The sequence below is a fragment of the Temnothorax longispinosus genome, chromosome 10 (genome assembly GCF_030848805.1).
Source record: "Temnothorax longispinosus isolate EJ_2023e chromosome 10, Tlon_JGU_v1, whole genome shotgun sequence".
NCBI lineage: Eukaryota > Metazoa > Arthropoda > Insecta > Hymenoptera > Formicidae > Temnothorax > Temnothorax longispinosus.
Genome location: NC_092367.1, coordinates 1,610,109 through 1,626,291, shown reverse-complemented (window position 1 = coordinate 1,626,291; position 16,183 = coordinate 1,610,109). Strand labels below are relative to the sequence as shown.

Sequence of the window (16,183 nt, the reverse complement as noted above, 5' to 3'; positions counted from 1 at the left end):
CTGTCACTCGTGCGTGCGCGCGCGCGCGTGTGCACGGACGTAAACAAGCGACTGGTTTCGTCACACGCCATCCCACGTCGTTGCCGCCGCCGCTGCAGACCGCTGCGGAGCCGGAGCCGTCGCCGTCGCGTCGTCAGCTCCCAGCTGCCGGAACAGAACGCAGAAACGCTCTCGCGACGGTGGACGCCGACGCCGGGCGCCGGACGCCGCGGAGTCCGGGACGCTCCAACGACACTGCCGAGAGGATCGCGTGATAAGATATGCGCGCGAGACGACGGCGATTAGCCCGCTCGGCCCGCTGCGCGTCATCAGTCGATCACCGTCGCGTCACTCATCGCGTCACGCGTCTCTCGCCGCGAGGGTGAGAGCCGACGGACGGGGGCCCCGGACGGGGCGGACGGTCGCGGCGCGACGCCGTAAGGTGGAAAGAGAGAGAGAGAAAAGTATAAACAAAAACGGGGAACGAGAGAGCGCGCCGCCCGCGCCGCCACGACGCCTCCGCCATGAGGCTGGAGGAGATGCCGTTGCGGCTGAGCTCCGACGAGCGGGACTTTGAAATGGACGACGACGAGACCGATTACCTGCTGCAGCCGTCCGAGGACAGCATCAGGCAGCTGACGTCGAGGCGACGGCGCATCGCCGATTGCTCCAAGTGCCTGAAGAGCTGCCTCTGCGGGTGAGTCTACCGGGTGTTTCGGAACGACGCGCGTCACGCTCGCGCTCACGTCGTTTCTTTTTTTTTTTCTTTTTTCTTTTACCCCCCTCGCCGTCCAACTCGCGATCGTGATAGATGATAGACTCTCGTCGTTTCCGTCCTTATCGCCTTTTCTTATCACCTAGATTGCGAGAACGATCCTGAAAATTGTCTATATAAATTTCTATCTTCTGACAGCTTTAGAATTTAAAGACCTTTTTTTTAATTCGCAAGGCTCTTTAATAAGTCTTGTGCACTGAGTATATCAAACGTAATTGTGCGTATTTCTTGTTTAGCCATTTTTTATAGTTTCTATTAAAATTCATTTTATATATTAGAATTTATTTTGAAAACTGGTATTTATGAGGATTTTTAAATTTGTTTACATAACTTTTAGGACTGGTTGTTCCAACCTAATATTGGCAAACTAATTAATAGTTAAATCATACGTCTATCCTTCTTTAATTTGAAAGAAAAACGAAGACACATGATTTAACTATTAGTTAGTTTACCAACAGGTTGGAACAACCGGCCCTTAATGATGAGTTATGCGCGTTGGGGTTTATGGATGCGAATGAGCGGAATACTCTTACGTTTAATTCGGAATAAATTCTTTCCGTGCACATTAGCTTTTTACTGTTGAATTTTCGTATAGTGTCAAATTGTACTCAATTTGAGTCATTTTTAACAAGACCTACATTGCTCCTGCTTAATATGTCGTTAATTTAACTAAACAATGTTGACTTAACCAACGGAGTTAAAATAATACTGTTATTTTGTGTTAAAATAATGAATTTTTGATGGTAGTTAAAAATAACAAATTGTTAGTTAACTCAAGGTATTGGTTCAAATTTCATTCTTTAATATTTAACAGTATTGATGTTTAAAATTGAATATTTTGTTAATTAAGGTAAAACGTGCAAAAGAGGACTCGTTACTGAAATATAATCGTAAAGTTTAGACCGGAGTAAATTTTCTTTGTTCATATTTAATTGACTTTTAACGTTTAAAATCAAACATTTTGTCAATTAACGTAAAACACGCCGCAAGATCCGTCACTAAAATATATTCGCGAAGTTTAGAACGGAGTAAATTTTCTTCGTTTATATCTGATTAACTTTTAACGTTTAAAATTAAGCATTTTGTCAATTAAGGTAAAACGCGTAGATTGATCTGACTCGTTCCTGAAATATATTCGCGAAATTTAGAACGCTCTGTATATAGCCAAATATAGCTCAATGTTTACAACGGACTCAAGTCACTCAAGTTGTCTCATTATAACTGTTAGTACGCGAACGAACGGCGATCGTGTTGACTTGCCTAACACTCGAAGGCTTCCAATGAGAAATCAATATAATCATCATCGATTCACAGATCGATCAACAGTATCAACGCTTTCCGTGTGCTTTCGTTACGGAACGGAATATCAAAAGTTAATCGAACTTCGTTAAGAGAAGAGCTATATCTTTTTTGTTTTTGGTGCTATATTTGCTCGCCGGGAATAACTGTCCTAACAAGTTCCAGTCTAAATTATCGGCAGGGTGTTAAAATAACGCCGTATAAATAAGACGACGTATGTGTATATGTAGCGTTACGTATACGAGGAGCGTCTTAAGACGGGATCGATAGGGAAAAAAATAACTTTGTTCGACGCGATATATATACAGTGCGAAAATCAAGTGCGTGGGTGCAGCTACGGAGAAATCGTAAAAGCGTACGAGACAAAATATAACGACAACGAGTAAGACGTGGTGTACCAAAAATTATGCGGGGAACCAGCAAAAGGACCAAACGGTAATAGTCATATTTCAAGTCAACAAATCAATATTCCGCAGGATGATGCAGTAGAAATTCGTCACGAATCGATCGATTAATTAATATTATTTATTAATCAATTGGACAGATTTTGGTCAGATTATCATCGAGACCTTTCAGATCCTACTTAAATAGAATGCTTATATTAAGCATCAAAATTACGTCAATTTAGAAAGACCCATGGTCGAAACGTCGTGACCAAAAAACCAATGGTCGTATTGTCGTGACGATTACAATGATAGCCAGTTAGGTCGATTAATAAGTCTTCATTGTTAATTAGGTTGATTATTTACTGGCGAGGTAAATCGGTTTAATATTATTCGATTTAAGAGAAACGTGGACGCAGCTCGTTGAGCCTCCACTTTTATCTCTTCCGCGATAAATGCATCTTCTCTCGCCGTTCTTTTTCAAACGCGCGCACGTAGAAAACGTGAAAATAAGACGCAAAGCAAGGAGGAAAGAACACGCTGTTAATCCGTGATAAATGACGTATTAACACGATGTGTAAACCGCGCGAGCTACACGAGCGACGCGCTCTCATCCGTTTCTCTCATCGTTTATCGATTGCGGACCTCATCATTTATTTCTAACGTCTCCGATACATCTAATCGCGTCTCTGTCGCCCGACTGAGAAAAGAGAAAGAGGATTAACGCGAAGGGGATTAACTGTCTCCAGCTGATTCGAGAATACGAAGCTCACACATACTTCGTAAGACGATTAGCAAGGTCAAAGGTGTGCCGTGTGTGCCTCGGTGTTTCACCGGTAAATCGGCGGGATCTCATCTCGCGCGATATGCGGTCGATCGAAATAAGCCACGCGTTAATCCGTGATCAGACTACGGATTGGGATTGAGATTGGATTGAAATTTGACTAATTAGAGCAAAGTTCACTAAACTTGAAGTTTTCTTTATTCTGATTGATTAAATTTCAATCCAGTCTCAATCCCAATCCGTAGTCTGATCACGGCTTTACGCGCGCCCGAAATAGCGTCCGACCCTGTGTTTAACCCTGTTCGAAGCCCGCCGTATTACTTGGTCCGAGATATTCCGCAAACACGGAAACGGCATTCATGTTCGGCTCTCGATAAAATAACAAACGCTTTAATCATTACGCACGCGTGGCCGTGTGTGTAAACAATTCTCGTTCACCGAGATAAATCATTTGTGACCTAATCGACCGCGGAATTCGGTAATTGTTCTTAATATTAACATTGTTTGTTTTCGCTGTCATTTATGTCCCCAGCAAACACCGTTAGCATACTGCTAGTAGTCATAAGTCATAATATAATGAAAAATGTAACACGTAATATAACGTGCAGTGCAGGTGTTGGTTTTAATTTCCCACTCATACGAAGTTGCACCTGTGTAACAGACCGTAATTTACATAATATTGTAATAGAATGTAATAGAACACACATTTATACATATATTATACATTAATAAAAGAGAGTTATATAACATTATTTATTACATTAATTAGGTATAATAGGACATCCGTCATATTACGTGTTACTTCTGTATTACGTAGCAATTTTATATTCTGTATTTGTTGGAGTACATTGTTCTCACTGCGTACAGCATCAAATTGAATTATAAGTATTGTCGTTCCTTAACGTTGCTAAACGTATCAGAAGTTATTTTTTTATAGAGATCTAATTGAGGCAATAATTATCATTATTTCGAGTCATCGAAACTCAAGTTTTTTTCTTTCTTAACAGACCGATCTCTTTCAACCCCCAAAGATCAATTAGAACAATAATTTGTTCTAATTGTGATAATACACACGTGTTACGTATTTCAAAATTTAATTGAATTTTTAGCGTACATTTCTTCGATTATTTTCTGAAGAATTTTTATCTGAAAATATCTCAGGAGAACTTGGAGAAAAGGTAAACGAATTTATTCACAATAATAAGTTAAAGCGCATTGTACGACGTTTCGACTATTAGTAAGTTTTCTTCAGCAATCTTGATATAATATGAACATTGAGTTAAAAACTACATAATAGAATTTATAGAATAAATACAATTCTGACAATGAGATAAGAATTAATTAATTCTCAAGTAATATTTCGAACTATTTTCGATTGCGTGCCGGGAAGTAGCCTGTGACGCTTCGAGGGGACAAGACTATTGGCTCGGCGCTGTTGTATCGACCGGACGCGGCCCAATCGGGCGCTCGTTTTCCTCAACGGGCGCATCTTACGGGAATCGTGCGTTTCACGGCCGCGACGCGACGACGCGACGTGATGTCATAATACTGTAGATCCACTGATAGATTGATAATACTACGATTTATCGGATAAGCAGTGTGTTTCCGTGAAACGCGAAGAAAAGGTGGGCGAGGTGCTCGCGCGCGAGTGAGCCAGCTCTTTTTTTTTGAGGGAGTGAGCGTCTGTCTACTAATGTGGAGGAAGTAAGCGTTCCTGAGAATGGAGACGCAGAGCAACGTTATTAGGATGTCCAAGGAGGACATCCCGCTGATATCCAAACCGCGGAACGACAGTTCCTGGTCGAGGTGACGTATCCCTCGTCGCGACGCCACAATCTGAACCTCGATTTCGCGACTCGTTTTTTTGCGACGCGAGAATTCCAACTCCCCTCTCCCCTCTTAATTCCCCCGCGAGAATTCACTCGTGACGGCAAGTCTCTGGATCAGCTGTCCGATCGGTGACCGTTTGACAGTTAGATGTCCACGCGCGAATTCGGGTCGACTCGATGACGCTGGATGACATGACTGCGCATTTGTTTATATCCAAACTTTTTAACGATTAAGGGTCGATTGTTTCAACCTGTTTTGGTAAACTACCTAATAGTTAAATTATATGTCTATCTTTGTCTAATTTGAAGGAAAGACAAAGACATATATATGATTTAACTATTAGTTAGTTTACCAATAAGTTGGAACAACCGACCCCCTAAGATTGATCGTCACGATTATTTGTCACGTAACGTTGCGCGTCGATGAATTAAGATTTAGGTATTCGTAGTCGGACCTTGTATTTAGTACAATCTTGTACGATCTTGAGGGCCTGAGCAGAATGACAGACTTATAATTTTCAACAATGTTTTATCCTTTAAAAATCTTTGTTTTTAGTAACGCGCAATACCGTCTTGTATCTCAAGTCTTAAATGAGTGTCTTACACGAAGTGTCAACATTTGTAAGACACTGGAGACACAAAACAGTATTGTGCGTGCGTTGCTAAAAATAATGATTTTTAAAGCATAAAACATTGTCTTAAAATTGTAAAGTTAGCCATTCTGCTCAGGCCCTGACTTACAATTTTAAGACAGTATTTTATACTTTAAATCTTTGTCTTTAGTAACACACAAAACGCCGTCTTGTGTCTCAAGTCTTAATGTGCGTACAAAGTGTCAACGACTTTCAAGACTTGAGACACAAGACAGTATTGTGCGTTACTAAAGACAAAGGGTCATGGCACGTAGAAAAACTTAAGCACTAAGCAAAGTAATTATATTCAAAGATTAGACAATATTTTGGCGAATATCAAAGGAAGAAGAGTTGACAGTTTTTCATTCTGTCAGTTTTTTACGTCGCTCTTGTTAAGTTGGGATTGTTTCTTGCGATTGCAGATGCTGTACTTGGATGTGGAGGAGATGCTGCAGAGAACGGGAATTGAGAGCCAGAGTTATCCATATTGGGCAGCCGATGCACGAGAAGTTTCCCACTAATGTTATAAGAAATCAAAAATACAATGTTGTTACTTTCCTGCCTTTGGTACGTTCCTCTCTCGATGGGAGAATGATCTCTTTTGAAACCGCTTGAAACGGATCGATAACGCCCGTCCTTGTTTTTTACAGGTCCTTTTTCAACAGTTCAAATTCTTCTTGAATTTATACTTTCTGCTTATGGCTATATCTCAATTTATACCAGACATAAGGATAGGGTACTTGTACACGTACTGGGGGCCATTGTGCTTTGTTTTAACTGTGACAATTTTCCGCGAAGCCATCGATGATTTTAGAAGATACAAGAGGGACAAGGAGGTCAATGCACAAAAATATTATAGACTAGTGAAAGGTTTTAATACGCCAGAATTAGTACCAAGTTCGAAATTACGCGTGGGCGACTTGGTAAGTCATATTACGGTATCTCTGTTCGCTAGTAATTATTCTTGTTAAATTTTTGCCTAACAAAGTTTCGGTATAGCTATTAACGATTGCGCTTCTCTCTGATAACCAGGTTATAGTAGAAAAGGGTCAAAGAGTACCAGCCGACTTAGTATTATTACGCACAACCGAGAAATCTGGCGCTTGTTTCGTGCGGACCGATCAGTTGGATGGTGAAACGGATTGGAAATTAAGATTAGCAGTGCCTGCAACGCAAAAATTGGAAAGCAATTCTCAATTGTTTGATATTAAAGCAAGTTTGTACGTTGAGAAACCTCAGAAGGATATACACAGCTTCATTGGCACCTTTGCAAGGGTGAGAAATTTAACTTCCTTATCGTTTTGCTCTAAAAATCTGGCTCTCTTTCTACATAATTATCCTCTATTTCCAGTATGATGGATACAGCAGTGAGGAAAGCTTAGGGGTAGACAACACGTTATGGGCCAACACAGCCGTGGCATCCGGTTCTGCCCTTGGTATCGTCGTTTATACCGGTCAGGAAACGCGATCTCTGATGAATCACTCAGAAATCCGATCAAAAGTTGGTTTGCTCGATCAAGAGATCAATCAGTTAACAAAGGTATTATGCACGTAGAAATTATGCGTCGAGATTGATATGCGCACGTATGAACGCTTGTACATTCTAACTTTATTTCGGCAGGTACTGTTTTGCGCGGTAATAGGACTCGCGCTTGTAATGATGTGCTTGAAAGGATTCAACGGACCGTGGTATCGTTACATGTTCCGTTTCGTCCTGCTGTTTTCCTACATCATACCGATCAGCTTGAGAGTGAATCTGGACATGGGCAAAGCGTTTTACGCTTGGTGTATACAAAGGGATAAAGATATCGCCGGTACGGTCGTGAGGACGACCACTATTCCGGAAGAACTCGGACGTATATCGTATTTGCTGAGCGATAAGACCGGCACGTTGACGCAGAATAAGATGGTGTTCAAGAAGTTACATCTGGGCACCATATCTTACGGCCAGGAGACGTTCGACGAGGTAACGTCAGTACTGAAGACTTATTATCCCACTGACACGGAGCGTTCACCGGTGAAGCCGGCGTACAGTGGGAAAGTCCGAAGATCCGAGAATACCCGGATCTACGATGCCGTGCATGCTTTAGCTCTGTGCCACAACGTAACCCCGGTATATGACGAGGTAAACAAGTCCTCGAATTTGGACTCGGTGAGCGTGCAGACGGTGGAAACCGGAGATACAGGTTCCATTCAGAGGTAATAATGTCTCGTTGAATCAGTCGCGAAAGCCTCAGTACCGTCGTTAATCCTTAATATGAATCCTTAATTGAAATTCTAACGTTTTCAGTCAAACGGAGGCGGATCAACATTACTATCTGCCGGAACAGAAACGTAATTATCAAGCCTCGAGCCCGGACGAAGTGGCTCTGGTGAAATGGACGGAGGAAATGGGACTGCCTCTGGTCAAGCGGGACCTTAATTCGATGCAGCTGAAAACTCTGAACGGTCAAATATTGAATTACACCATACTGCAAATATTCCCTTTCACGTCGGAAACCAAGCGAATGGGAATTATCGTGAGGGAGGAGTCCAGCTCTGAGATCACTTTCTACTTGAAAGGTGCTGATGTTGTGATGTCTGGCATTGTGCAATATAATGATTGGCTGGACGAGGTGTGCGAAAACATGGCACGTGAAGGTCTCAGAACGTTGGTCGTGGCAAAGAAAAATCTGACCGAAGATCAATATCTCGATTTTGAAGCGAGGTAACGTATCATTAAGAGTATTACAATTACTTAATGCATGACTGAATTATATATTGTACGTTTTTATAGATATAACGCGGCGAGAATGAGCGTCAGCGATCGTGTATCGAGAGTCGCGGCGGTGGTGGAAAGTCTCGAGAGAGAAATGGAATTGTTATGCGTGACCGGTGTCGAGGACAGATTGCAAGACAGGGTTAGGCCTACGCTGGAACTCTTGAGGAATGCCGGGATCAAAATATGGATGTTGACCGGTGACAAATTGGAGACCGCGACTTGTATAGCGAAATCTTCGCGTCTTGTATCGCGCACCCAAGGCCTGCACGTCTTCAAATCTGTCGTGACACGCACCGACGCTCATTTGGAACTGAATACATTTCGCAAGAAGCAAGATTGTGCCTTAGTTATCAGCGGCGATTCTCTGGAGGTGTGCTTGCAGTATTACGAGCAAGAATTTCTGGAGCTCGCTTGTGGTTCACCCGCCGTCGTTTGCTGCCGGTGCTCTCCCACGCAGAAAGCCGAAGTTGTGAGTCTCATACAGAGACACACCGGCAAGAGGACGGCTGCCGTCGGCGATGGCGGTAACGACGTCTCCATGATACAAGCCGCGGACGCTGGTATTTATTTAATCTTTTGAATAATATATAAGTGTATGTAGATATTTTTTATTACAGTTTATATTTTCTTACAGGGATTGGTCTTGAGGGTCTCGAGGGAAGACAAGCATCGCTAGCTGCTGATTTTTCAATTTCTCAGTTTAGTCATCTCGCTAACTTACTATTAGTCCACGGTAGAAGAAGTTATAAACGATCGGCTGCATTGAGTCAGTTCGTTATACACCGTGGTTTGATAATATCGACTATGCAAGCTGTGTTCTCCGCAGTCTTTTATTTGTCTTCGGTTGCCTTATATCAAGGTTTTCTTATGGTAGGGTAAGTAACTCAAGTATACTTGTTAAAAATTAAATTTAAAACTTGCTGTAAGTCTCAGTATTTATGACAAAACTTTTTACATACTTCTTAGGGTCACTTCGACCAACTCCGATTAACTTTACTCGATGATTAACTCGATCAGCAATGTTGCTCTAATCTCTTCGATGCGTGATACACTCTGTACTGTGATATCAAATGATAAATTAAAATATCTGTCTCGAAAACAGTTTTAAACATGTATGGAATTATTAATTTCTTATTATTTGATGAACACGAGAGTTATGATCTTAGAAGAAATCAACGAAAACTACGTATGAATTATAGCACAAATGAATTATCTGGAAATTTTTGATAATTATTTTAAAAAAAGATTTGTAGTATCGAAACACACAACTTTATTCCCGACTTAGACGTATACGTATAATAACCAGAGCATTCCCATTGGAGAGCTGTAGGCAAGATCTAAAAGACAGAAATGCTTACTGGGATGTTATATATGTCTATGATTCACGAAGTGGTATATGAGTTAAGAACGACATAAAGTTAAAAGTATTGCTGCTGATCGAGTTAATCGTCGATTAAAGTCAATCGGATTTGATCGGAGTGAACCTACTATAACTTTATTATAATGTATATAAAAATGTTTAGGTACGCTACAATATACACAATGTTTCCCGTTTTTTCATTGGTATTGGACAAAGATGTGTCAGGAAAGATAGCGCTTACCTATCCAGAACTTTATAAAGAGCTTAGTAAAGGCCGTTCGTTATCATATAAAACATTTTTTATGTGGGTTTTGATAAGTATATATCAAGGTACGTATTGTTTCAGTTAAATCTCGATAATCTAGATATATGCAATATACAAGTAAAGAAGATACATCTTTGACGACATATTCTAGGAGGAGTAATCATGTATGGTGCGCTTATAATGTTCGAGGACGAATTCATTCATATAGTGGCCATAAGTTTTTCAGCGCTAGTTTTGACAGAATTAATAATGGTTGCTTTAACAATTAGAACCTGGCATCACATAATGATGCTTGCAGAAATCTTCTCTCTAGCGCTCTATTTACTATCATTGGTCGTCCTGAAGGATTACTTCGGTGAGTTTATAATTACTTAACAAAAGATAAATATAAATTCACATCGTTATTACAATATTTTTCTTGTTATTTTAATATAGATGCTGAATTTATTAAAACAACGGACTTCTTATGGAAGGTATTGGTGATAACGTTGGTCTCATGTATGCCGCTGTATATCCTGAAATTTTTGAGGAAGAAGTTTTCACCTCCCAGTTACACCAAATTATCCTAAAATCTTATGCGGAAATTGATTTATCCGCATAGAGATGAGGACAAGGGAGGATAAAACATCAAACGTAATTCAATATGAAGAACTGTATAAAAATTTTCTTTTGTTCTACAATATATCCCTAATCCAATCCAATTAATATAATTTTTAATGAAATAAGAAAAAAAATGCACCGTTTTATAACACCCAGCTATTTTTGTAATAATCAATTTTTACGACGTTAATCCTAAAGAGGATTAACGTGACAGGAAATAATAACCGCAAAAATTAAAAACCGGCAGTTTCTAAATTTCTTGTATTATATCTGCGCACTGACTTCAAGGAAATATGGATTGGATTAAACTTGTTATAAGCGAAACAAACTTCACAACTCTCCGCATAATGTTAATTCTTCCTGCAAGCTTATCCTCTACGCATCTTGGCTTTAGATTAAATACATGACTTTTTTTATACTTGATTTTCTTTATATTTCTTTTGTTTGTACATTAATTTATTTAATACATTGCCAAAGGTCGCATCTTCCATTTCAATGTGTTTATACGCACATATTTTTGCGACACATATATCTGCTCTATATAAAGTTTATTTTTGAAATATTAATTCGATATGTTCTCTAATCGAGCACAACAGTATTTCTCGTGTATCTAAATCTTCAAGTATTCACATGGATCAATATAATTTTAATTTGTATAACGATAACTAAATGCATTTTACTTGGCTAGAATTAATACGATTAAGAGATCTAGAATTTGAGTATCAAGAAATAAAACTGTGATTTTCGCGAGTTAAACCTAACCGGCATTTTTTGCACTGATGTTATTATACATATAAGAAGCTGTAGTCACTGAAACTATTCGAGATGTCTTGTTTTAATTTTATCCCTTATTGAAAATATTTCTACACGAAGGGCATATCTTTTGTTATCATTTATATTCTAAGCACATAAATAATAATACTAGATTACATAATGTTTTATATTCATGTAAATACTGCAAGCATGTAGAACATAACTGTAATCGTTGTTATCTCTCATGTGAAACGTATCGCAAGTAATATAGTTGTTCCTAGACGACTATTATTTGCTATGTAACGCGTTTATAATTAATTTATTCGCAAATAAAATAATATATTCCTTTTCCTGTGATATTTGTATTGTTCATACGACACATTCACATGCGCATCTTATCAAGGTATCTTACAGAACTCTGACATATAAAAGTCCCATTTTTGGAAAATACTTTATTCTCAAACTTTACCGGATAATTACATTGAGTTTAGCGGCTACCGCTTTTCCTATTTTATCATGAATTCTATTAACTTCGCTCTGAAACAATGTACGCTCCATGTGTCTATAGATTACGCTGTAGCAATGAGATGTTTTCTTGGTCTTTGGATGCGTGAATTTATCCTTCAATAAAATCTGTTCGATGAAATCGCCGCCTATTTCTCGGGCTATATCGTAGAAGTCATTAGAAGAATAACTTCCGTCTTCCGGCAACCAGAAACTTATGTCGTTGGTACAAGGTGGATATATACTGACAGGCTAAAAAAAGTTATATTCGTCTCTACATAGATTTCATATAAATTACAACTAAATTAATATATAAGAAATATGATGAAACGCACACACAACATTCTAATAATAAAATAAATTGAACGTTTATTTTACCTTGTATTGGATACGTGCATTAGGATCGTCTACTTTGAACTGATTTAGGAAGCCCGCGTCGTTGCTCCAGAATAATCTTATGTCCGGAATGCTATATAGGCGCATGGCCAAACGTTCCAAGCCGAGACCGAATGCCCATCCGATCCGATCCACGGCGCCGGATCTCTGTAGAATTTCCTGACGCATAATCCCACAGCCGAGTATTTCGAGCCAATTGTCGTTGTACAATATTTCTAGCTCCCACGACGGATGCGTGAATGGGAAATATTGATCGACCCATCGGCACTGCACATCTGTGTTAGCAGGATAGCAGGATCAAATTAATTTCAAGTCATTTCATTGTGAAACATCGCGAGGATCCTCGTTTGAAAATGAATTGCGTGCGCTCGTCGGAAGTATTAAACGAAAGCAATACCTTTCCCAAAGATAGCTTGTGCCAGACTAGTTAGGGTACCCTTCAGTTCCTGCTCCATAACTTTCACCGCTTCCAAACTATGACAAGCCTGCTTCTCGTCGCTCTCCGTCCCTCTGTGCTCGAACAGCTGCAGACCTTCGGAGTCGTTCGTGTCGCGAAATATCTCTCGCGACGTGCGCAATCTGACCGCGTCGACCTGGTGAAAAATCGGGTAATGCGTGCTGTCGATCTCGTCGCGTCGGTACACGTCCCCGACGACGAGAAAGTTATTCAATCCCATCGAGATCAGCTCGGCCTGATGCGCGGTGGTGTGCGCTCTCAGCAGCGTGTCCCGATTCACGAAGTAACAGTCGGCTTTCTTTCTACTCGGATGATCCTTCGGCACGAGAAGGGAGTCGAAGTTTTGCGCGACGCTAACCACGGGACACAGATTGTCATAGATGCTGAACGACGGGGTCCCGCTTTTACTGCGGAACTGTCCGTAAAAGAAATTCACGATGCGCTGACGTAAATGCGAGAGCGGATGGTATTGCTGAACGTGCAGGTTTCTCCCCAATTTGGCGACGATATTCGGGGTGACATTCGTCCAGTCGTCCGTCGCGTACTTCTGACCCAAGAGCACCAGCTCGTTGCTCTTGTTAACATTGGCGGCAACTGAGGCCGCCCTATAGGCTGTTTTGACATTGTTTATCAGGGTTTCCTTGCAAAAGCGACACGTGATGCACCTGTAAAAAAATACATACTTTAAACAAGAATCAATTGTTTCATTAAAGATAGATAAAATATGTTGACATTGCGTACCACATTATTAAATCTTAATTTCTCTTACTTATAACAAGGGTGCGTTATACTGGTTTATCTTAAAGTGATTTCAGAATAAATCTCCAAGTATGTGTAGCTTGCACTAAACTGTAAAAAATACCTTTCATTATTTCTACATACTTCTGCATATATATTCATTTACATTATATAAATAAGACTATTTTAAAATGTATTGTAATGTAGAAATATATGTATATATATATATTTTTTTTTTTTCAATTATTTAATAGTAAACTGTGTGCAGTATCTCTGTTTATTATCTGCCTGAAAGCAAAGAGTGTTATCAACTCCTGAAAATTATTAACACATCTCCAAAAATTTTGCAAAAAATAAATATGTGGAGGTTATATAAGAAAGTGTCAATTTTTACATCAGAATATTGATAAGACAGGCATCGAATACCACTTATAATAAATAAATAACGTTATTTGATTCGATATTAATTATGACAATGTAAGTCTAGTCGCGGTATCGCGTTAAATCGCGGCTCGCACAGTCCATTTATCGCACATGGAAGAACACTAACCAAAAACAACAAGACGCCATCGGGTTATCACTAATATCACTCCAGTACGCCACAGTCGCCACATAACATAACCATGTGCTGCGACAGAGTCGCCGAATTTGGCTCCATTTAGATTGTAGTGGATCTCTAGTTTTTGTAAATATAATGAATCCTGGTCGAGACGCGATTCTGAGCCTCTATCGGAATTTAATCCGAGAAAGCAAGAAGTGGAGCTCGTACAATTATAGGTAATGTAATATCATCGAGACGATTTTTTAGTGAACGTATTAGAGTGAAAAAAAATCATCTATTTCTTTTTCCTTCAGTATACTTACGTATACATTTTTTAAATACTAAGAATTTCATCCTCAAGAATTCTCTTATATTAACGTGATTTATTTCTGTACATATCTAGAAGTGTAAAATCTTTTTTATTTCACAAATAACTATAGCCTGTCATCGAGCATCCAATTGTGCCTTTCATATGATAACGAAAGGTGTATGGACTGTGTAGAAAATAATAATTGTTCGGTACTTTTTAGAATGTATGCACTGCGAAAAGTACGACACGAGTTCAAGGAGAACAAGGCGTTGGAGGATAAAGAGAAGGTTAGGCAGTGTTACGCGAAAGGGCAGGAGGCGCTAACAATGATCAAGAAACAGGTCATATTAGGCAATCTCTACAGCACTAGGCTTTTGGTAATTGAAACCAAAAGCAAACTAATAAAATAGTAAAATAGAAGTACAATTGCGGTTTACGTTTAATTTAATATCGCATCAGCTTTTACCTTTAATACTGCGAGACAGGCTGATATTAGGATGTAATAATTAATGCGAGCGTATCAAAGACACATCTGTCGAAGACATCATTTAAAACTCTGTGATTGTTTGATAATTTCTTCATATATCGGTGCAAGATAAAATTCAGTAGTTCCCGCAGCAAAATTTCATTTATATGACACCATGTATATCTTGAAGTATTTTTGTATTTATATATGTTGTACATACGATTAGGTACTGTATAATGCTTTTCAAATTGTTAAATAAGAAATAAAATTTTGCTAATATAGTAACTCTTGTATATCTATGTATCCCTTGTATGAGATTAATGATTTTATACAATGATTTTATGACGTTAAATGTATATTACAAATAACTGATTAAATAGAAATTAAATTCGTAAAAGAAGTAAAAAGTATTTTAGTTAATTGCATTATCTGTCACTTTTCGAAGTTTCAAGTAATGCTACTCCTTGTCAGATTATAATCTAGCTGATACTTTTTTTAATTTTAAGAATTGAACTTTCTGAGGTTTGATTTCACAGATTGATATGTTCATAATTATAAAACTACTAAACTAGTGCAACTTTTTACCTGATTTATATATTCTTTTGATACTTATTGTCGATATGTATAAAATATTTATATAAATGCAATTTTACCACAGCCGGTAAAATAAATTGTCAATTTATAGACCATCGATAATTTATAGTAACCTTCATTGAGAGAGAGAGAAAGAGAGAATCAGTTACAAAATTTTATAAATTCTCCAAGATCAAAGTAGCAGGAGAATATAACTAGCAAGGAGGTTGCACTAATTGAAATTTTGAGAATCGAGATTCCAAGAATTTTAATTCCTGCAATTTTAATTCTGGGAATTCGAACTGCGAAAAATTAAAATCTTAAAAATGGACAAAGAAGTGAGCACAAAGAGAGCTCTATAATTCCAAGAACAGAAATTTTAAGAATTTCTGAAATTTTAAACCTTAGAATAGAACTTTTAGAATAGAAATTTAAAATCTCAAAAATTAACAAAAGTATCAGGAGAATATAATCAGTTGGGAAACTTCAGGGATTGTAATTTTGTAAATTAATAAATATTTTAAGCCCGTTAATTTTTAAATATTAAAAGTTTAAACTTTGAAAAATTGGTAAATTGGTAAAATATCAGATAAATATATAAGGAAATATATTAACTTCAGGTTTGTTCATTATCCTTATTCATCAATTTTATGAACAAAATTGTAATCTACGAATGGAACATAAGTTAATTGTGTGTTGATACAATTTTCATTTTTTTAAACTCAAAATAATACAACTGCCGACCCTTGAACACAGATGGTGCAAGAAATAGATAAAG

At 38.5% G+C, this 16,183-nt stretch overlaps 3 protein-coding genes across 8 annotated transcripts; 2 read left to right on the top strand and 1 right to left on the bottom strand.

The window, feature by feature from the left end:
* The first annotated feature begins 362 nt into the window (after window positions 1–362).
* Window positions 363–11,777, top strand: LOC139820332 (probable phospholipid-transporting ATPase IIB). 3 transcript variants are annotated; one of them, XM_071790503.1, is made up of 12 exons: window positions 363–676; window positions 6,104–6,248; window positions 6,332–6,604; window positions 6,714–6,956; window positions 7,033–7,221; window positions 7,303–7,880; window positions 7,972–8,388; window positions 8,458–9,002; window positions 9,077–9,317; window positions 9,966–10,132; window positions 10,219–10,422; window positions 10,503–11,777. In XM_071790503.1, the coding sequence occupies exons 1-12, from the start codon at window positions 504–506 to the stop codon at window positions 10,634–10,636; spliced, it is 3,309 nt and encodes a 1,102-aa protein (XP_071646604.1). In that variant the 5' UTR covers window positions 363–503; the 3' UTR covers window positions 10,637–11,777. The 3 variants fall into 3 exon arrangements, with proteins under 3 accessions (XP_071646604.1, XP_071646607.1, XP_071646606.1); XM_071790506.1 differs by lacking the exon at window positions 363–676 and adding an exon at window positions 2,310–2,488; XM_071790505.1 differs by lacking the exon at window positions 363–676 and adding an exon at window positions 4,730–5,026.
* Window positions 11,778–11,857: 80 nt separating this feature from the next.
* On the bottom strand, window positions 11,858–14,109 carry Phers-m (Phenylalanyl-tRNA synthetase, mitochondrial). Of its 4 annotated transcripts, none has more exons than XM_071790525.1 (5): window positions 14,066–14,109; window positions 13,519–13,626; window positions 12,718–13,442; window positions 12,303–12,595; window positions 11,858–12,176 (listed from the first exon to the last, which is right to left on the bottom strand). In XM_071790525.1, exons 2-5 carry the CDS (start codon window positions 13,521–13,523, stop codon window positions 11,886–11,888), a joined length of 1,314 nt encoding a protein of 437 aa, XP_071646626.1. In that variant the 5' UTR covers window positions 13,524–13,626; window positions 14,066–14,109; the 3' UTR covers window positions 11,858–11,885. The 4 variants fall into 4 exon arrangements, with proteins under 4 accessions (XP_071646626.1, XP_071646624.1, XP_071646627.1 ...); XM_071790523.1 differs by lacking the exon at window positions 14,066–14,109 and adding an exon at window positions 13,910–14,059; XM_071790526.1 differs by lacking the exon at window positions 14,066–14,109 and adding an exon at window positions 13,942–13,966.
* On the top strand, window positions 14,095–15,113 carry Bcn92 (LYR motif-containing protein bcn92). Its single transcript, XM_071790534.1, has 2 exons — window positions 14,095–14,292; window positions 14,587–15,113. The coding sequence occupies exons 1-2, from the start codon at window positions 14,210–14,212 to the stop codon at window positions 14,774–14,776; spliced, it is 273 nt and encodes a 90-aa protein (XP_071646635.1). The 5' UTR covers window positions 14,095–14,209; the 3' UTR covers window positions 14,777–15,113.
* Window positions 15,114–16,183: the final 1,070 nt, after the last annotated feature.